At 43.9% G+C, this 18749-nt stretch overlaps 4 protein-coding genes and 1 long non-coding RNA gene across 6 annotated transcripts; 1 reads left to right on the top strand and 4 right to left on the bottom strand.

The window, feature by feature from the left end:
- The first annotated feature begins 762 nt into the window (after positions 1 to 762).
- On the top strand, positions 763 to 7595 carry LOC4344191 (uncharacterized). 2 transcript variants are annotated; one of them, XM_015792455.3, is made up of 14 exons: positions 763 to 1353; positions 1454 to 1494; positions 1781 to 1873; positions 2134 to 2208; positions 4300 to 4349; positions 4530 to 4619; positions 4938 to 4994; positions 5138 to 5207; positions 5714 to 5815; positions 5889 to 5941; positions 6182 to 6329; positions 6411 to 6495; positions 6683 to 6811; positions 7273 to 7595. In XM_015792455.3, the coding sequence occupies exons 1-14, from the start codon at positions 1092 to 1094 to the stop codon at positions 7461 to 7463; spliced, it is 1446 nt and encodes a 481-aa protein (XP_015647941.1). In that variant the 5' UTR covers positions 763 to 1091; the 3' UTR covers positions 7464 to 7595. The 2 variants fall into 2 exon arrangements, with proteins under 2 accessions (XP_015647941.1, XP_015647943.1); XM_015792457.3 differs by having other exon boundaries at positions 1049 to 1353; positions 1781 to 1953; positions 2144 to 2208.
- LOC136357226 (uncharacterized) lies at positions 1083 to 1886 on the bottom strand. Its single transcript, XR_010742422.1, has 2 exons — positions 1745 to 1886; positions 1083 to 1519 (listed from the first exon to the last, which is right to left on the bottom strand). It is a non-coding gene; the product is annotated as an uncharacterized lncRNA (long non-coding RNA).
- A 227-nt stretch (positions 7596 to 7822) lies between the features above and the next one.
- On the bottom strand, positions 7823 to 9601 carry LOC4344190 (pentatricopeptide repeat-containing protein At1g08070, chloroplastic). Its single transcript, XM_015792453.3, has one exon. It carries the CDS (start codon positions 9597 to 9599, stop codon positions 7965 to 7967), a length of 1635 nt encoding a protein of 544 aa, XP_015647939.1. The 5' UTR covers positions 9600 to 9601; the 3' UTR covers positions 7823 to 7964.
- An 806-nt stretch (positions 9602 to 10407) lies between these two features.
- LOC4344189 (pre-rRNA-processing protein ESF2) lies at positions 10408 to 13348 on the bottom strand. Its single transcript, NM_001403232.1, has 7 exons — positions 12986 to 13348; positions 12150 to 12201; positions 11812 to 11879; positions 11540 to 11629; positions 11317 to 11447; positions 10903 to 11037; positions 10408 to 10826 (listed from the first exon to the last, which is right to left on the bottom strand). Exons 1-7 carry the CDS (start codon positions 13239 to 13241, stop codon positions 10809 to 10811), a joined length of 750 nt encoding a protein of 249 aa, NP_001390161.1. The 5' UTR covers positions 13242 to 13348; the 3' UTR covers positions 10408 to 10808.
- An 880-nt stretch (positions 13349 to 14228) lies between these two features.
- Positions 14229 to 16773, bottom strand: LOC4344188 (elongation factor 1-beta-like). The gene is made up of 6 exons (NM_001403233.1): positions 16590 to 16773; positions 16079 to 16195; positions 15905 to 15986; positions 15129 to 15240; positions 14879 to 14992; positions 14229 to 14787 (listed from the first exon to the last, which is right to left on the bottom strand). The coding sequence occupies exons 1-6, from the start codon at positions 16673 to 16675 to the stop codon at positions 14624 to 14626; spliced, it is 675 nt and encodes a 224-aa protein (NP_001390162.1). The 5' UTR covers positions 16676 to 16773; the 3' UTR covers positions 14229 to 14623.
- Positions 16774 to 18749: the final 1976 nt, after the last annotated feature.

Here is an 18749-nt window from a genome sequence, read left to right as displayed (position 1 = left end):
CGTGCTGTAGCTGGCTACAAATCTGTAACCCGCTTCTCTTCTCACTTCTCTCTTATCTACTCCACTTAAGCTTGTAGCCGACTTAGTCTATTATTGTACCTGCTCTAAGCCTGCGCCGATCGAGAGAGGAGCTAACTGCACGAAGCAACTTTTTTCAGTTTGTATCATCTAATCATTTTTCTTTTAGAAGACTATAGCTTCCTGATGATTCTTAAAATTTATTAGGTGGAAAGACTTTTTAAAACTTTAGGAAGAAAGTTAGACCGTTTGGAAGAGTCGGAGTTACATGGATGGACAAGTTACAACCGCGTAAAGCTCGGTTGTGGAAATTGGGTTGGGCCACTCTCGTTTCACAATCAGCCCGTGCTTGGCCCAATGGCCTGTAAGCCTGTTAGTCCCTACATGGGAAAAAATTTGAAGTTACTGGTTTGTTCTGATGTTATTTCAAACCATACTATTTTTTAAAGTTGTCAAATACTACCTCTATTTTTTAATAGATGACGTCGTTGACTTTTTCTCACATGTTTGACCATTCGTCTTATTCAAAAAATTTACGTAATTATAATTTATTTTATTATGGGTTGTTTTATCACTCATAGTACTTTAAGTGTGATTTATATCTTATACATTTGCATAAATTTTTTTGAATAAGATGAATGGTCAAACATGTGAGAAAAAGTCAACGGCGTCATCTATTAAAAAACGGAGGGAGTATGTGTATTCATTTAGTTTCTTACTAGTAAATACATAAGAAATTATGCCAAAACTTAATAATATTATCAAATTGTCAAAATTTGATAAGTTTTATTTTGGCTACATCCTAGTTCCTTCCTTCCACACAGGGCTGATCCACACACAGCAGGGCAGACGCAGACACAGTTGCTGGACGCTACTACTCTGCCACAGCCCACAGCAGCAACCCAACCGTGAACCACTGAAAGTCTGAAACTTGCTGTGTTCGTGTGACTGACCGAGAAAGCAGCCAACCATCCCCGGCCACTTTTCAGCCTGTGGACACATGAGCCACACAAACAGCCACAAAGATAACACAAACAAAATTGGTTTGCAGTTGCAGACGAAGAACACCGGCAATGGCGTTAACTGCTTCTCTTCGCTGCTACCCTCTACTGGGCTCAGCAGCAGCAGCATCATCGTCAGTCTCACTTCCGGCCTCCACAAGAGCGCCGGTGCTTCACAGGACAACAGGAGGACCGAGGAGAAGGCTGCAACGATGCCTGTGCTCGCAGCAGTACGCCGAGAAGCAGTCATCCGGCTCGCAGCAGCAGCAGCAGAATCAGCAGCTGGAGCGACTCTTCTCCAATCTCAACCAGGCAACCATGAAGCACGAACCTGGTGAGGCGCACAACATGCTTCTCTCAACTTCCTTGTGCGTATTTGTTTTGCCTTTGAGATGCACGCACCGTAATGGAACCGTTCCTCATTTGGATGTCAGGGAGTGTCACCAGTTCGATCTTCCTTGTGGCCGGCACTACGGTAATGTTCGTCTTATCATCCTTCGCTGCAAGAGATAAAATATTTGGATTAGGAATTGTGCATTAGTTTCTCTCATTTCAAGCAATTGATGATGAGGCTGCAGGTAGAATTTGTGTTCAAATGAAATGTACAAAGACTTGTAAGAATGAGAAATCATAGGACAGTTGATAATCTGACAAAGGCCAGCCTTTCACAGATCATCAAACACTGCTTTAAGAAACTACAAAAACTTATGAAAAATTGAGCGCACCTGATTTTTCTTTTCCGACACGAACTGATGCCACAGGTAGGGGCGGGTATCCTTGCAATCCCTGCAGTGACACAAGAAGCTGGATTCTTGGCCTCAGCAGTTACATGCATCTTCTGCTGGATTTATATGGTAATAGATCGTCACTGACTGGGTAGATTATCAAAACCGACTTGTTAGAGGTGACATGCACTCAGAGAAGCCTCTCAAAGGTACATTCTTTCACATTTCACATTCCTGCATAAATTCTTCTCATAAAGGAAGTGATTCAATTTTGTATCTGTTATGTCACCCTGATACAGGACGGTTTTGATAATATGACCCAATACTCTGTCTAGTTCGTTAATTTGTTTGCACTCCGACGGTTTATGTTTGGCATCTCATTTTTCCAGGTTGTAACAGGGTTGTTAGTTGCTGAAGTAAACGTCAATACTATGTGTGAACTAGGATCTGGAGGTGTCTCCCTGGTAATTAATACATTACTCAAGTTATTTTTCAGAACCAAAATTTCTTTTAGGAACAATCAAGATGAATCTTTTTTTTTCGTCGGGAAGGCTGAAGGAGGCCAACCGAGTATATTAAGAAGGAGTAAAAGTTACAAGAAAAAACATCAAATGCACCAAGGTGCAATGCCACACACCACGCACTACCACCCAAGCACAAACCACTGAGGGTGAAGCCTAGCACCAAACGACCCCCGCTAAGCGTGGCCGAACGCCGCTAGGCCAACGGCAACACCACAGAGACGAGGCTCCGAAAACGATGCCACCAAGGTGGTCACGACATCCAGGATGCCGCCATCGCCCATCTGAAAAAGATGTGGTTTTCACCCAGAGAAGCTCGTCGAGAAAGGGAGAGGGTAACCCTCGACAACGCCCCAAAAAGGTTACGACGCCCGAAGACGTAGCCGCTGCCGGCCCGGTGAACCACCGGACTAGGCTTTCGCCTGGGACCCTACAACCTTGACTGCAGGTCGCCGTCCACCAACTCAGAACCACCACACAGACAAATGGCAGCACATAGCATCCACCACACCGCACCGACGCCCCTCCGTCGGCCGACTTCATCGAGCCACCACCCCTGAGAGCTGGCCCAAGACCCCTCTGTTCCACCACCCGCCGGCCGCCTCGCCAGTTTTGGCCAAAGGAGAACCCGGGACTAGGTGGCATTGCATCGGCAGCCTGAGCTTCCCCCGCTGACGAGCTGCCGCCTCAATCCAACCTAGAAACTCCCCGCAAAGAAGGGGAGGAGCTCCAGGAAGGGCGAGGGTGCCGACCGGCAACGAGGAAGACGACCCACCGCCGCCAGCTCCCTTAGAACTACCATCTGGCCGCCGGTGGCGCTGCCGCTCCAGACCGGCGCCACCCGCCAGCGCCCCCGTTATCCGGCCACGCGCCTCACCTAGCCACCGCGACGGCATCTCGGCTGCCCGGCCAGGACGAGTGGGGTCGCCGCTGCTGCGTCGGGCAGGCTGCGCTGCCAGCCGGGCACGCCACCGCCGCCTCCGCGCGCGGGGTCGGCCACGCCGAGCTGCGGCTGTCTGCCGCCACAGCGCCCGGGCCAGCCTCGCCAAGCCACAGCCAGCCGCCGCCCTGCCGCCTCGCCGCCGGCCGCACGCCGCCGCCACCACGACCGCACGCCGCCGCGCTGGGCGCCGCGGCCGCCTCTGGCAGCCGGCCGGGCCACCGCCACCTCTGCGCGCGGGTCGGCCACGCCGAGCCGTCGCCGAGCTGCGGCTGTCCGCCGCCTCAGCACCTGGGCCGGCCTCGCCGAGCCACAGCCAGCCGCCGCCTCCGCGCCCGAGCCGGGCCGGCCGAGCCGCAGCCGCCTGCCGCGCCGCCGGCCGCACGCCGCCGCCACCACGACCACACACCGCCACGCCACCCCAAGCCCTCGCGCCGCCGCCGCGCAGATCCAGGTGGGGGATGGCCGGATCCGGCCTTGGGGGCGCCGGATCCGCCGCCTCTCCCCACCTCGCCGCCGCCTCGGACCGTGCCGGTGGGGGACTTCGTCGTCTTCGTCCCGTCCACTTCGCGCCGAGGAAGGAAACACCACGAAGAAAAAGGCCTCGCCGCCGCCTTCCCTGCTCGCTGCCGGCTTCGCCGCCGGCGAGCTCCAGGGGCGGCGAGGAGCGGGGATGGAGAAGAGGCGCGGGCGGCTAGGGTTTTTTCGCCCCCCGAGCCGCCCGCGCGAGAGCGACGCGGGGAGAGAGAGAAAAAGGACTTAATCAAGATGAATCTGAAATAATTAAATTTAGCTGAAGAGTAGCATACTACTTCCAAGAGGTGTTAACGCTGCATATGAATACAAGTGTTAATAGATTTGGCAAATGATGGAAAATGAGACTCACCAAACAATATCCCAAATTTTGCACTGTAACTTTCAATATTACAATGTTATATGATATGTACTGAACAAAATCCTTACGACTTCTTCTCAAAAAAAACTACTGGATATGATATTAGTCAATAATTGGTTAGAATTTCTCTGCATACAATTGGATTTTGTGTGATTTGAGAATAGCAACTGTTTCCTCTAAAGACTAGTTTTTCTTCCAGGTCTCAATGGCTATGCGCACTCTAGGGACATTTGGAGTAAGAACAGCTTGGTATGATGGATTTGATTTAACTAAAGTTTATTTATGTGTAATAAGGCATTGGCATTTAATTAAATAAAATTATAACATGGAACTCCAAACATAAGAGTTCTTATCCTCTCTGTAATGAACCTGCAGATGCAACATTTCATGAACAGAGAAAGTCTAACATTGTTTTCAATGTGCCTGCAGCATCTCATATTTGTTTATACATTATGCACTTCTGGTTGCATATGTGGCACGCTCTTCAGAGATCATAACAAACTCAGTGGGCATTCCATTGTATGACTTCTTATCTTCGTTTTCAGTTCTAGTTCATCTTCTAGCTAAAACATTTGTCCATATCTTTTGTTTTGAAAGGATGTACACATATGATCAGTGTATCCTTTGACACATTCCACAGCACTGTAATAAAAAAAATGCTACGGAATTTACAGAGGTTACTACTTCCTCAAAAAATTGTCTGAGTGCAAGTGCTAGAATTCTTAATAGATAGTAGTATTTAACAGTCATTGAGCATCACTAGTCACCAGAGCGTAATTTTCTCAGCATTCAGTAATGCCTTCTCTTGAGCCATTGATGATGCTATTATTATTACAGATGGGAGAGTGCTGCCCTGTTTTCACTGGCTTTTGGGGGGCTATGCTACTTTGGAAGGTAAATATCATAATAGGAAATAGTCAAAGTATCTCTCATAATATGAAACTCTGTGCTTAGATACTTAGGCAATCTATCATCTTAAATCTTACACCATCCTGAGAGGTGATAAGCACTACAACTATTTGTATTGATGACTGCAGCCAGCGAGTCATTGGTGCGGTTAATGGTTTTTTGGTGTTCAGCATCCTAGCATCCTTCACAACTCTTGTGGTAAGTGTGCCTATATATGCTGCAGATTATTAACATAGTTCTGTAAACTTTCTAGCGGTATTCATATGGAATTTCATATTCGCATGTCATAAATATCAAGTCATCGATGATCCTAGCTATCAGTGAAGAGAATGAAACGTGAACAAATTTCCTAAAAAATAAGGATGTATCTATGCCTAATCATTATCAGTGCCGTTTGCAAACTACAGTAACAGATATAGACGAAATTTTCAACCTATGTCATATGAAAGGAACAACATGAATGCAATTCTGTGTAGGCCAGTCATCCATTCTTACAGATGTACAGGTTATATAGTCTACTTGACAGGAAATATGGCCGTCTTTCATTCTTTTCAGTAATATAGTGATTCCTCCAGGCTCTAGTTATATAGTTTCAATATATAAATGACAAAGCTAAAGTGACCAGATCACTACGAAATAAGTAACACATAATGAACAATACGATACAAAGTATAGGTGGTGAATAGAGTGTGTGACCTTCGCAGGTGGTGGCAAGTGGAAACCTGCAGTGGAGTTCTCTTCTTGAAGCAAATTTTGCTGCTGCCCCACAAAGTATACCGATAATTGCTCTTTCATTTGTATACCAGGTAATCCTACTCACCGTGTTCAATTTGAATGAATTAATATTCTTGGTACCAGACTGAGTATTCTCCTTGACAGAATGTAGTTCCTGTTCTGTGTACAAATTTGGAGGGAGACCTATCAAAAGTAAGGTAAGGCTGCCAAGAAGAATCTGTATGTAAAATCTGAATAAATACAGAAGTTATAAAAGTACTTTCACACTTGTGACAACAGAGCAAAATTTTACCTTGTTCAGAACAAAAGTATTGAAAACAATCATAGTTTAATTAATATGGGGCACACATATTATGAATTTTCAGTTAATGGCCATATTATCACATCCTAAATTGTGGGTTCAAAAGGAATATGAATATCCTTGTTGAATATTGCAGGAAGGCAATTGTAGTAGGTACCGCCATACCCCTTGCTCTGTTTCTCATATGGGATGCTGTAATCCTGGGGACACTTCCAGGCCTTGCAGGGGATGGAACCATTATTGATCCACTAGAACAGCTTCGATCAAGTAATGGAACAGTGGGGGTAAGTGCTTCAAGTTGTTCATACAATGTTCCATATTTCACAAAAACTGAGGTTAATTTGAAAATGTCTTTGATTTTGCAGCCTATTGTTGAGGCATTCTCATTTCTTGCAATTGGCACATCATACATTGGATTTGTTCTAGGACTCTCAGACTTCATAGCAGACTGTAAGTTATCTTCTTCAGCCCAGAGCAATCACATTTTTCAACTAATACGAGGTCTAAAGGAGAAGCTCTCCATTTCATGAGAGAGATACCTGAAAATAACAAAATTACTGTCAATATTCTCGGACTACTTAATGCTATTAATCCACTATCCCTCTTTATTTTTTGCTACTTTTATAAAACATTGCAGTGCTTAAACTACCAAGTGGACAGAACAAACCTCTGCCGTACCTTCTGACTTTGCTCCCACCGCTTGTTCTGTCATTGCTTGATCCAGAGATATTTTTCAAGGCATTGGACTTTGCAGGAACTTATGGAGGCAAGGATCCTTTTAAACTATCTCTTATTATGAATAGATGTAGAGAAGAAACATGTATAGTCCTATGCTATTTTAAAATTTATTTTACTAGAAGACTTGTCAAGTTGTCATGCAATGAAACCAACCAATCATGACATTTCAGTCACCCTTTTTTTTCCATTTTGATACCTAAGAACTTAGCAGCTCGTTTATTTATTCCAATTTGATATCTAAGAACTTAGCACCTCATTTACGTGTTTTTTCACCTAATCCTAAAAAGGAAATAAAACAGTTTTACAGTTTATTGGTGGTGGGTAAATGAAAAAACGTGAGTGCTTATCTAGGTTCGTAGCCTGACCCAATCTGGGTTGAAAGGGAACTCCTAGATTAGATTTGCCACTTCAGTACATTAAATTGATATCTTATCAGGAGAGAGGAAAAAAAGGAAGAATGAACTGATATCTTGAATGTGCTCTTTTCAGTTCTAGTACTTTTTGGAGTTTTTCCAGCAGCTATGTCTTGGTCAGAGAGGTACTCAGATGATCTGGAAGCTCCAGTACCACCAATAGTCCCGGGAGGAAAATTTACCCTCTCATTTGTCATGGGGGGTGCCTTGCTCGTAATTTTTTCAGAGATTTTCAAGGACATAATGCAGTTGCAAGGACTACACTGACACTTAGATCTCCAATATAGATGCTTCAACAGATTTTCTTTTAAATGCAATACCGCTGATAGCCTCGTAATATTGTACATAGAATTGACTGAGCCAGCTTTTCTTAATTTAATTCTTTCACAGTTTCATCAAGTTATTCTATTGAGACAGGCTGTAGTATGAAGCTATTTTCTTTTATTATTTTTTGACGTGAGTTTTCATTTACTATTGAATGCAAACTGGAAATATATACTTCCATAGTTTCACAGCAACCTAAAAAAAAAAGAAAATATTAAACATTAGACTAGTTTTTTAAGTTAATTGGGTCTATCATCATGAGTCATAAACTTATCTCAACAGATGCACATTGACTCAGATGGTTCAGCAAGATTGTGTCCTACTAAAAAGGTTAAAAAAAAGACCTTCATGCAGTAAAAAGGAAAAGAAATTAACATAGTAAGCAAACGAAGTGTCAAGTGTGACAAGAAAGCATACTTTATGCCACTATTCCAGATTTCTCTACTACCAAAAATCATTGCAAGAGCAGGCTCCCTCTGTAAAATGATGGAATCTGGCTCTATCCCGAACCACAATCTCCCAATGATAGATCTGGGACACTAACTTGGCAAACTTGTGGCAATCTGCACAAAAGCGAAGATTCTTTACGATTCTGATTGCTACATTTGGAGGGCCTCCAATGAGCCCAAATGCAATTGCAAGCTTCTCGCTGTGATGACCGAGTGCCTGTTCTTTCTCTTCCTCCTCAACATCATAAAACACCTCTGCAGTCTCTGTGACATAACCTTGTTGTTGCATCCTTGCGCTAATCTCAGCCAGCTTTGCATGAATGTCATTATATGATGGGTGTGACTTGTCACCTGAGACGAACTCATGGATGGAGTCATTTATCTCAATTGAGCTGCAGCCAGGAATCTTCTCAATCCCCTTGCTTCTCATGGTCCTCCGGACATCTTCAACACCACTCCATCTCCCAACTGCAGCATAGAGATTTGACAGGAGGACATGATCACCACTACAAGTTGCTTCCATCTCAGATATTGCAGTTTCAGCCATCTTGACATCCTTGTGGAGACGGCATCCACCGAGCAATGCCCTCCAAACGACAGCATCGGGTTTCATCGGCATTCCTGCAATGATTTTGTGGGCTTCCTGCAGATGACCGGAGCGAGCAAGGAGATCAACCATGCATGCATAATGCTCAAGGATTAACCTTATGCCATACTTCTTCTCAATCATGTGGAAATGCTCCCTCCCTACATCCACAAATCCACCATGGCTGCAAGCTAGTAGGACTCCTACAAAGGTCACTTCATCCGGCACCACTGTTCTGTCAAGCTCCATCTTGCGAAACATGTCCAATGCTTTTGCTGAGTAGCCATTCATGGCCAAGCCATTGATCATGGCGTTCCATGTGCAAGTGTTCCTCGATCTCAACTTGGTGAACACATCCAGAGCAAGCTCCACGGCGCCGCACTTGGCATACATGTCGAGCAGCGCAGTGCCGAGGAACTCATCCCACCACCGGAAGAGCCTCTTCCTCTCGACGAAGGCGTGGATCCACTTCCCCGTCTCCAGCGCGCCGGCGCCCGCGCACGCCGCCAGCGCGCTGAGGACCGTCCCGCGGTTCGGCGCGAAGCCCTCCGCCATCATCCGGCGGAAGAGGCACAGCGCCTCCACGGGCCGCCTGTTCCCGGCGAGCCCGGACATCATGGCGTTCCAGGAAACCAGGTCCCTCACCGGCATCTCCTCGAACAGGCGCCTCGCCGCGGCGACGTCCCCGGCGCGGCAGAGCCCCGCGACCATCGACGTCCACGTGACGGGTGTCGGCGACGGGACACGCTCGAACAGCCGGCGCGCCGAGACGACGTCGCCGGACATGGCGTGGGCGTGGATCATGGAGTTGAACGAGACGGTGTCCCGGTGGGACATTCCGTCGAACACCCTGCGGGCGTCGTCGACGAGGCCCGAGGCGGCGTACGCCTGGATGAGGGCATTGTGCACGCGCGCGTAGGGCTGGAGGCCGAGCTTGACGAGGAGAGCGTGGAGGGGAGGGAGGCGGCGGCGCGCGGCGGCGGAGGCGGAGGCCTCTCGGAGGAGGAAGAGGAAGGAGTGCTGGTTCAGACGAGATGGCCTCATACAGAAGAGCGTGGGGAAGCAGCAGTGCCCCTTTTTATTTCTCTTTTACTTTTAATGGAGCAAAAATAATACTTCCCTCTGTTTATTTTTATAATGCAAACTTTAACTTCAGAAAGTATTTATGACTAAACTTTGACCAATGAATTCTTATAAAGAATATTTCTAGTAGCTATAAAAAAATAATTAGTACTATGTGGAGGTAATTTGAAGTATGAATCCAATGGGATAAGTTTCATACCCTAAATGTAGTTGTATGTGAATTAATTATTAGTCAAAATCTTTCTGGAAATTAAAAATGACCGGAGGGTGTATGGTTGATTCTTAAACTTGTTGCGTAGTGCTATTTTGCTATATGTAAAATTCGAAAATGTAGATCCTATGTAAGATATCATATCCTCGCAAAAAAATTATGTAGCAAGTTAAGGGATTACCGGTGTATTTATAATTTTTTTTATAAGCTACTGACCAATATGGTAAGGTACTACCTCTGTCAACGGTGTCAACGGAAGTATAACTTTTAATAGATGACGCCGTTGACTTTTTTTTTACACATTTGATCATTTGTTTTATTAAAAAAATATATGTGATTATAATTTATTTTGTTGTGAGTTTTTTTATCACTCAAAAGTATTTTAAGTATGATTTATATTTTATACATTTGTATTTTTTTAATCAGACGAATGATTGTTTAAACGTCATCGGCGTCATTTATTATTAAAAAAAACAGAGGGAGTAGTACTTTTTACCGAAACATTTACAGTAACCACCCTACTTCAAGATGATGAAAAACTTTTTGGATCATAGGAAGTTAGAAACATATGGCATCAATTGCACAAAACCAAGATCAACTAATACCAGCCTTCAAGGTACATTAGTGTGTTGCTTCAAGCTAGAGCAGTGTACTTCTGTAACTCTGTTTCAGTATTACAGCCATGATCGCTGAGAAAACAGGGGTGCATAATATGACACTGACAATACCCCAATCATACATTCATCGTCAGGTCCCAAAACCTTCCCTAACACAGCATAAATACGAAAAGATACTCAAGGTAGGAAGTAGGAACCAAGTTACTAAAGACCATGACCTAATCTACAAAAATAAAGCAGACGATGAACGGATGAAGAAGACGATTATCTCAGCGCAACTCCATTCAGTTTGCTATACTCCAGTCCAAGGTAAGGGGTGGGAAGCATTCATGAATGAACTCACTATGGACCACCAAATACCTGCAATCCGATGAATCAAGTCAAAGCACTGGTGGATATACTTGCAGACCAAATCTGATTAAGGCTGCAAACTTACTCCGGCTAAAATGTCTTTCGGAAGCTTTGGTTTAGTTTTGGCGTCTGTCTCCTCAACAGGTTTCTTTTGCGGAATTGGGCGAGCGATTTTTTCTTCTCGGACTTCATTGAATTCAGCTCCTTCCGTCTTCTGTTTCTGTTTTCAGGATCTCAACAAGTTCATAAAAACTCCCATACTAAAATTTTAAAGCATAAAACAAAATACAAAAAATTCTTAATGCTCGGTACAATTTGTATTATTATGAACAACAAAGCTTGGTCCATATCAACTGATAATTGTTACTTTATGAATTGAGAAAATATGGAACACAAGAGAAATCCCTTCATAAGGATTACATGACCAAGAGTACGAGAATACGGAATTGTGCTACCAGATAAACATCAATGCAAAGAATGGCATACTCATAGTACAAACCTTTTTCCTACGCTCCTGAATATGTTTCAGCGTACGGGACTTCTCGACATTGGACAAGTAGTGGTCACGTTGTTTCTTTGCAGCTGCTATCTCCAAGTTTAGTTTCTGCTCCCTGATATGAGTCTTCTCAGCTACATTATATTCAAAGGATTAGACAACTTAGAATATGCCCCATCATTAAGAAGAAATTGCATCAACCTTTCAATTTTGATTTTCCACGTACCTATTTCACCAACAAGATCATCCCATTTGAATTTCTTGAGATATTTTATGTTCCAAATGTCATAATAAAATGGAGACCTCTTCTTCCCACCTAACAAGATACACCAGTCACCCCAGGTTAATTTAAACAATAGCCACAGAAGCAAAGTGAAATATATGGCACACAATCACACATACAACTGTTTGTTTCTTATATGAAATCACCCCTAAGTTACTATAACCAATGGTAACATAGAGGGATTAAAGTGCATGTACCACGGAATTAGAACACACCTATTTGTTCACCGTTAAGTAGATTAGCCACCCTCTTGGCAACGCTTTTCTTGGAAAATTCAATCCACCTAAAAAAATTACAGTGGCAGAATGAGGTCATATAGCTTGTAAACAGGCATTAGAAAATAATTTATGAAACAGAACATATTTTGTACCATACATTTATACATAACTGCTCTAAATAAAAATGAATATCAAGAGAAATGAATAAACCAAAGATAGTAAACTTTGATAATTGGTGCATGCCATATGTTTTGATATTCAGCATAATTCTTTGATATGCTAAGCACAGAGGCTCTTCTCCAAATCAGCATAATCTTTTTTTTCCCTAAACATACCCTTCAGTGTACGCCTTCGCTCGAACATTAGTGTGCTTGCGATGACCTTGGCCTGGAAGATAGACATGAAATAGTGTGTAAGAAACCAGGCCACTTTTTTTACTTATTATCATACAGATAATTGAGAGATAATACTATGTTATTTGATAAACATAAAGATCAGTCCCAACTAAAATAGCACTTGTTTTCAAAACTAGTTACATAACCACAAGAGGAAAAATGAGTTACTGAATGTCTCTACATGGTATATTGACGTAGCAACAATGTAAGATTGTAGATCACTTGGAATGCAGAACAAAGCCGACCATTCCCCTTATCTAGAAGAGTGATTTTCAACAATGCACCATGAATAGCATTCCGCTCATAGTTTTTCATCTAACAATCTACGCAGTGATGATACAGAGCATTAAGCACATCAATAGGCATAATCAGAACAGCCCTTGTTTCATAGAGGCATATGTTGCCACAGTAAACTCCTGTCAAAATCTCAGTGGTAGAATGGCAAGCGTCAACAGTGATTCTTACTTCATCAGCCAACATTCACTAATCTCGTTCATATTTATTGTTCGAGCAAACATTGAATCGCTCTGGATATATTCCATTCGATAACAATTGCAGCTTCCTACCCCGCAAAAAAAAAAAAGCAGCTTCCAGCATACTGTGTTCCTCGAATGAGCTCTGAACTTGGAAAGAAACTACTTCTATATCAGAAATTGAACAGAGCACAGCATCAATACTAGATGCATAGACTATATCAATGTGAGAGTACAGCTTCAAATCTGGAGGCATAAACTAAATCAATATGGGGAATCTGCATAAGACAGGATGCGAATCACCTTCAGGCACAAGGTAAATCCTCTGCACCTCGCCATACTTGGAGAGCATCTGGCGGACGTGGGACGGGTTCATGTTGGGAGGGACGCGGCTGAGGTAGCACACCCCGCGCTTCCCGAGGCCGTCCAGCCGCTTCAGCGCCCGCTCCCTCGCCGCCTCCGCGTCCTCCTCCTCGCCTTCGCTGCCGAGACCGTCCTCCTCCCATCCCAGCTCCTCCTCCTCCTCCGAGTAGTAGTCGCTCTCGCTGCTCCCCGCCATAGAAAAAATCTCCAAGCGCGCCCCCGGTGTAGATCGCCGGCGGCGGCGGGGCAGGAGGTGTCTGCGCGGCGGCGGCGGCGGCGGAGGACGAGTCCGCGTGTAATGACGACGGAGGGTTTGGACGTTTGGTGCTCTGCCGGTAAGAGAGCTTTGCTACGAGGCCCATTTCACTCACACGGCCCACGTAAGTATTTGGGCCTTTCACCGGATTAGCTTTAACAATTTTAGGCCCACGTAACTATTTGGGCTTTTCACCGGACTCGCAGTGCGAAGGAATGGCCCATGTATGGCCTTTATAAGAATTTCTTTCCACTACCGTGAAGAAAGATTATTAGATTGGCAATAATTTTTTTTTCAGAATTGTTATTGAGATGAGCAATAATCATGATAAATTCCTCGCCAGAAAAAAATATATTAACAATAAAAATCGAGAGTTAGAGAGCAAAATCGAGAATGTTTATACAGAATATTATTTTTTCCCATTGCCGTTTGGCCGATGATGGCCCTCGCTCTCAGCCACTCCATGTTCTGGTATTCTAGAAAATACTGCTGAATAAATGGTAAACATATAAACGGAGTTGTTAAAAATATGGCGCCATATGCTACAGTCGATTTTTTTTTCAGCCACTTACACAGTAGTTACACCTCATTTACACCCCACTTACATATGTAATTAGTATGTAATTTTCGAATTTACATATGTAATTTTAGTACTTACATATGTAATTTTAATACTTACATTATAAATACACTAAAACTTACAATGTAAATACATACCGACTATTTTTTAATAAAAAATATGGCGCCATATATATAGCTACACCCATATATAAATATATTGGCCTTATTTTAATCCAGGTTTTCCAGGTCCAGTGATTCAACTTCAGCTTTTCCTGGGAACGCACTACATATATGTAATCCACTTCAATTCCAACAAAAGAATCATCCATTTGATCAAATCTTAACCAGAACGATGACTAAAACAAATAAGCGGACAAATCACTCAACAGAGAAGTGAAAACCTTGACCACACATCATCGAGCAACTAAACCTACACAAACAACGTTACACAACGAAACGCATTCCAAGCTTGGACGGATGGACGGATACTCATCAAAAGTTACTCAACGAAACGCATACTCATCAAAACTTGCACAGTAAAAATGGACGGATGTACTTTGACATAGCATATGTTTCGCCATTACAAGCCGCTCTGCAGTTCAACTACTTAAAGATAAGAGGCACTAATGACAGGCATCACTCAAAAATAAACTCAAACTAGCATTTCTGTGAAGGATAATAAGATGGGATGAAAAATGCTTCCAGAACAACCAGTCCCAGTCCCAGTTTTTGGATAAGTAGCAACATCCCCTTTTGATATTTTAAATCTTGTTGAACGCAACGATGTCGCAGCTCTGGACAAATTCGTTGATCGGCTCTTCAGTCAGATGTTCTTCGATAAGGCTATCCACAGACACCAAGTCATCAACAATGGTCAACATGATCTGCAACTTCTTGATCCCGTAACCCACAGGCACAAGCTTTGCTGCAATTTAAAAACGATGTGTGTTAGTTGTGTGATTAGAAATGGACAATCAGCAAAGACACTTCTAGCTAAGAAGGAAATAGCTCCTCACATGCTCCCCAGGTGAGACCCTCCATCTGCACACTGCGGACAGCCTCCTCCAACTTCTTCATATCAGTCTCGTCGTCCCATGGTTTGACATCCAACAGGACAGATGATTTTCCGCCTATAAAGCTTTGTTGTTAGACAAAAGATATATAAACTAGCAATGGGTAAAAACAATTGAACACAACATGGCCATATAACAAGTAATTCTTGTTCACTATGTAGGGTAACAATTTTAATGCTGAACTTATTCTTACTTTCTTTCTTCTTTGAAGAGGCCTTGGAAGCTGCACGCTCATCTGCTGCTTTCTTGTCTTCCTCGGTCTCATCACCAAAAAGATCCAGGTCATCATCATCTTCATCAGCATCCTGTAGAGGGCCAAAAATGGATTATACAAAGCTAAGTCAGCAAAAGGGAAACACCAAGCAATTCAAACAATGCTTACAGTAAAAAAAATGTTATACTCCCTCTGTCCCAAATTATAAGACCTAAATTTTTCTTATACGGTCTTCAATAACATAATTTGACCAGTATTTTATTCCATTCTATGATCCCAACAAATATGAAATTAACATCACATGAAAGTACTTCAAAATATGAATCTAGTGATATAACATGCATAATACTTAGTATAGATATAGTTAGTATGATTATTAGTCAAAAGCTAACAAGTTCAATTTTCCTTAAAAAGGGGGTGCCCTATAATTTGGGACGGAGGGAGTATAAGTTTGCAAGGTTTCATCAAAGCATATGGCAAACATCCACCAAACTAAAACCTTCATCCTATCATGACTCACAAGTCTGTTTACAAAAGAAGCAGACATAATAGGAAACATCCATGACCATGACTAACAACTCAGATTTACAAAAGAAATGGCCATACTATTCCAATCTAACGAGGTGGTTTCCCTAACATGTAAAGGTAGGGGCTTACCATCCGTTACAGTCCAAGTTTCCCAAGCAACATATCCTCAAATTGCTCAATCAACCAATGGACTGAATGAAATATGACAGGCGTAGCGAGGAGCAAACCTTAGCAGCTGGCGCAGCCGCTGCAGCAGACGATGCCGCACCTCCTCCAGGCAGATTCACTCCAACTGCCTTGCCAGGGAACCTGCAACCAGTGAACGCATTATACAACAATCCACCCAAGTCTCGTGAGTCATGACTGATCACACTAGATTAACAGCAGCACTAATGGCTTACCTTGAAGCGAGGGCCGCAGCGACGGTATCATACCAGCGAGCAGCGTTCGGGAACTCAGCTCCAGGCTTTGATGGCACGGCGGCGAACACCTTGATGTCGTCCTTGCTGATCGCGTTTCTGTTCAATCATCACAGATAAGTAAAAAGTGAGCACAGCCTCATCGCAGATTGCCAGAACAGATACCACCACACCAATTGCTGCACAATCACCACAACAAATACTACCAATTGCTGCACAATCACCACAACAAATACTAGATCACAAGAACAAACACTACCAAGTGAGCACGCCCGCATCGCGAATCACCATATTTACTAAATTGAAATGGACGCAGCAAGATCTAATCCTACCCCCGTACGATATCATCATGGCAAAAACACACAACATCATCCAATTTAATATGCCCACGCAAATCAGCACGCGTCAACACAACAAGCGCATCGTCGTCGTCGTCGTCAACAGATCTAATCACCAAATTGCAAGCGCGAAGGGTGTGAAATTGGGGGCTCACCCGGAGACGTAGGTCTTGCCGGAGAGGTGCTGCTCGAGGGCTTTGAGCCCGTCGGCGGTGTGGAGGTCGGTGAAGGTCACGGCCATCGGGGAGATCCGGCGAGGTCTACGGGCTGGAGCTCGTCGAAGGCGCGGGTGAGCGGCGGCGGCGGCGGCGGCGGCTAAAATCCCAAACCCTAGAGACCGAGAGGAGAAGGACGAGTGGCCTATTTATACCCCGGCTCCCGCGGCATCTAGCCTTCTACCCGTGGGATGAGGCATCTACGGTGGGGATATTCCCGGGGGCACCGCTGGGAGCCTCCTGGCCGTCGGATCGGATCTCGAGGCAGTGTACGGCCCGGATTCTGAGCTTTTCATCATCACTTGAATTACCTTTTCTTTACCTATTATAAAAGTTTAATGTTTTTGCCAGATTATTTGGTCCGTCAATTAGAATCCCAATCGCTTCCGTCGTCGTTTTTTTTCAGCCTAAGCATATGTTCCCTTTTTTTTTTCTCATGACCATAACGCATCGTCGCCTACTATTCGTTTTTTTTCGTGTCTCCTTTTTTTTCGATTCGTTTTGTCGTGTTTTTTTTTTGCTGTTTTTATCCGGTTTCTTTTTCTTCGTTGTTTGATTTTTCCCTATTCGGTTTTTTTCTAGGTTTCTTTTTCGCTTTTTTTACCCGGTTTTTTATCTCATCCGATCTGTTGCATGCTTCCGTCGCTGGACCAAACCCTTACGCCGCCGCCACTTTGATCTGTCTCCCCATGTGTTTTCTCCTTCAACTGATTGTAAAAATCGATTCTCCACTCCTCTCTCATCATTTTTCTCATGACTTCTCCTTTCGATTCGGTTTTAAATATCTAGATTTATCAGTCACTAATTATGGTTGGCCGACCTTTTTATCCCAACTTTGTGAATTCATTTTGGTTTTGGGAAAACGAAAAGAGGATATTGAGTGTATAAGTTCTTAACCAATTTTGAGAGATAAAAAAAAGATTCGACCGAATTTAATAGGGAGGAGCATGTAGTTCCACTTGTGGGCTGGATAGAAAAGAGGCAGGCGAGAGAGGTAGCGGGCTGGGTTAGGATAGAAAAGGAAGGAAATAATGGGCTGTAGGCCCAAAACCAAGAAATAATTTTCATTAATTTTTTCAATTATAATGAATAGTGATCCTAATGTTTCTTCATTGCTCAGTTTCTAATAACGGTTGTATCATAAAAACGTTTTTATCCCGATGCAACGCACGTGCATTTTTTCTAATAGAAGTAAAAATAAGAAAAAAAAGTAAAAAAAAGAATACGAAGAAAAAGTAATCTACCCAACAAATGATTTTACTGGTCACTCGTTCTTTCGTTCCTCACGCAACGGTCTACATCGCATCTGCGAAATCCAACGCAAGGTCGTCTCTACCTCCCACCCCCTAGTATCTGTTTATGCGTCAAACGCCCACAGTCCGCTCCACGTTTCGCATTGCTCGCGATCTTCCTCCACGCCTGCTGATTCCACCCCCTCTCTTTAAACCACCACCGCCGAATTCCCTCACAACCATCATCGTCGCGATTGCCACCGATCCCGGACCCACCTCAGGTTCATCGTCGCGGTGACCGAGCCCCCGCCGACCATCGTGCCGCGCCACCCTGCCTCGCCCTAGCGCCATCGCTGATTCGTTTCATCGAGATCTAGCCGCCGGCTTCGTGCCGCCCGAGAGCAGGAAGAACCGCGGGGTTGGTGTGTGAGGGATCCTCGGCTCGGCTCGATCGAGGTGCAGCCCGTGCTGACTAACGGCGCTGCCGCAGCCATCTTCATCATCACCGGCCTCTACCCTCAGATGGGAAAGGAAATCTTCATGTTCCTGTGTTCCTTTTCTCCTGATTACAGGTCATGTCATTGTTTTGGCTTATGCTTGATCGTGCATCACGGCCTTCATAATTTCTGATTGTATTTGAGCTCTATCTCCGGACACCCTCATGTTGTTCGATGAAATGCCCGTACACATACACGGCAAGAAATCATGTAGTACATGGGTAATGGATGTGTTCATGGCTTTTAGGGTAACTTTTTTTTTTCTAAAATTAATTGCACTGTTGTGCTGCACATACAGCAATTACTGAATTGGGATTGAACATCTTAAATTTTTATGTGTTACATGTAAACATGCCATTACATGATCTGGT

Source organism: Oryza sativa, chromosome 7 (assembly GCF_034140825.1).
Source record: "Oryza sativa Japonica Group chromosome 7, ASM3414082v1".
In the NCBI taxonomy this organism is placed as follows: domain Eukaryota; kingdom Viridiplantae; phylum Streptophyta; class Magnoliopsida; order Poales; family Poaceae; genus Oryza; species Oryza sativa.
The sequence above is the reverse complement of the archived record's forward strand: the minus strand, read 5'-3'. Positions and strand labels throughout refer to the sequence as shown.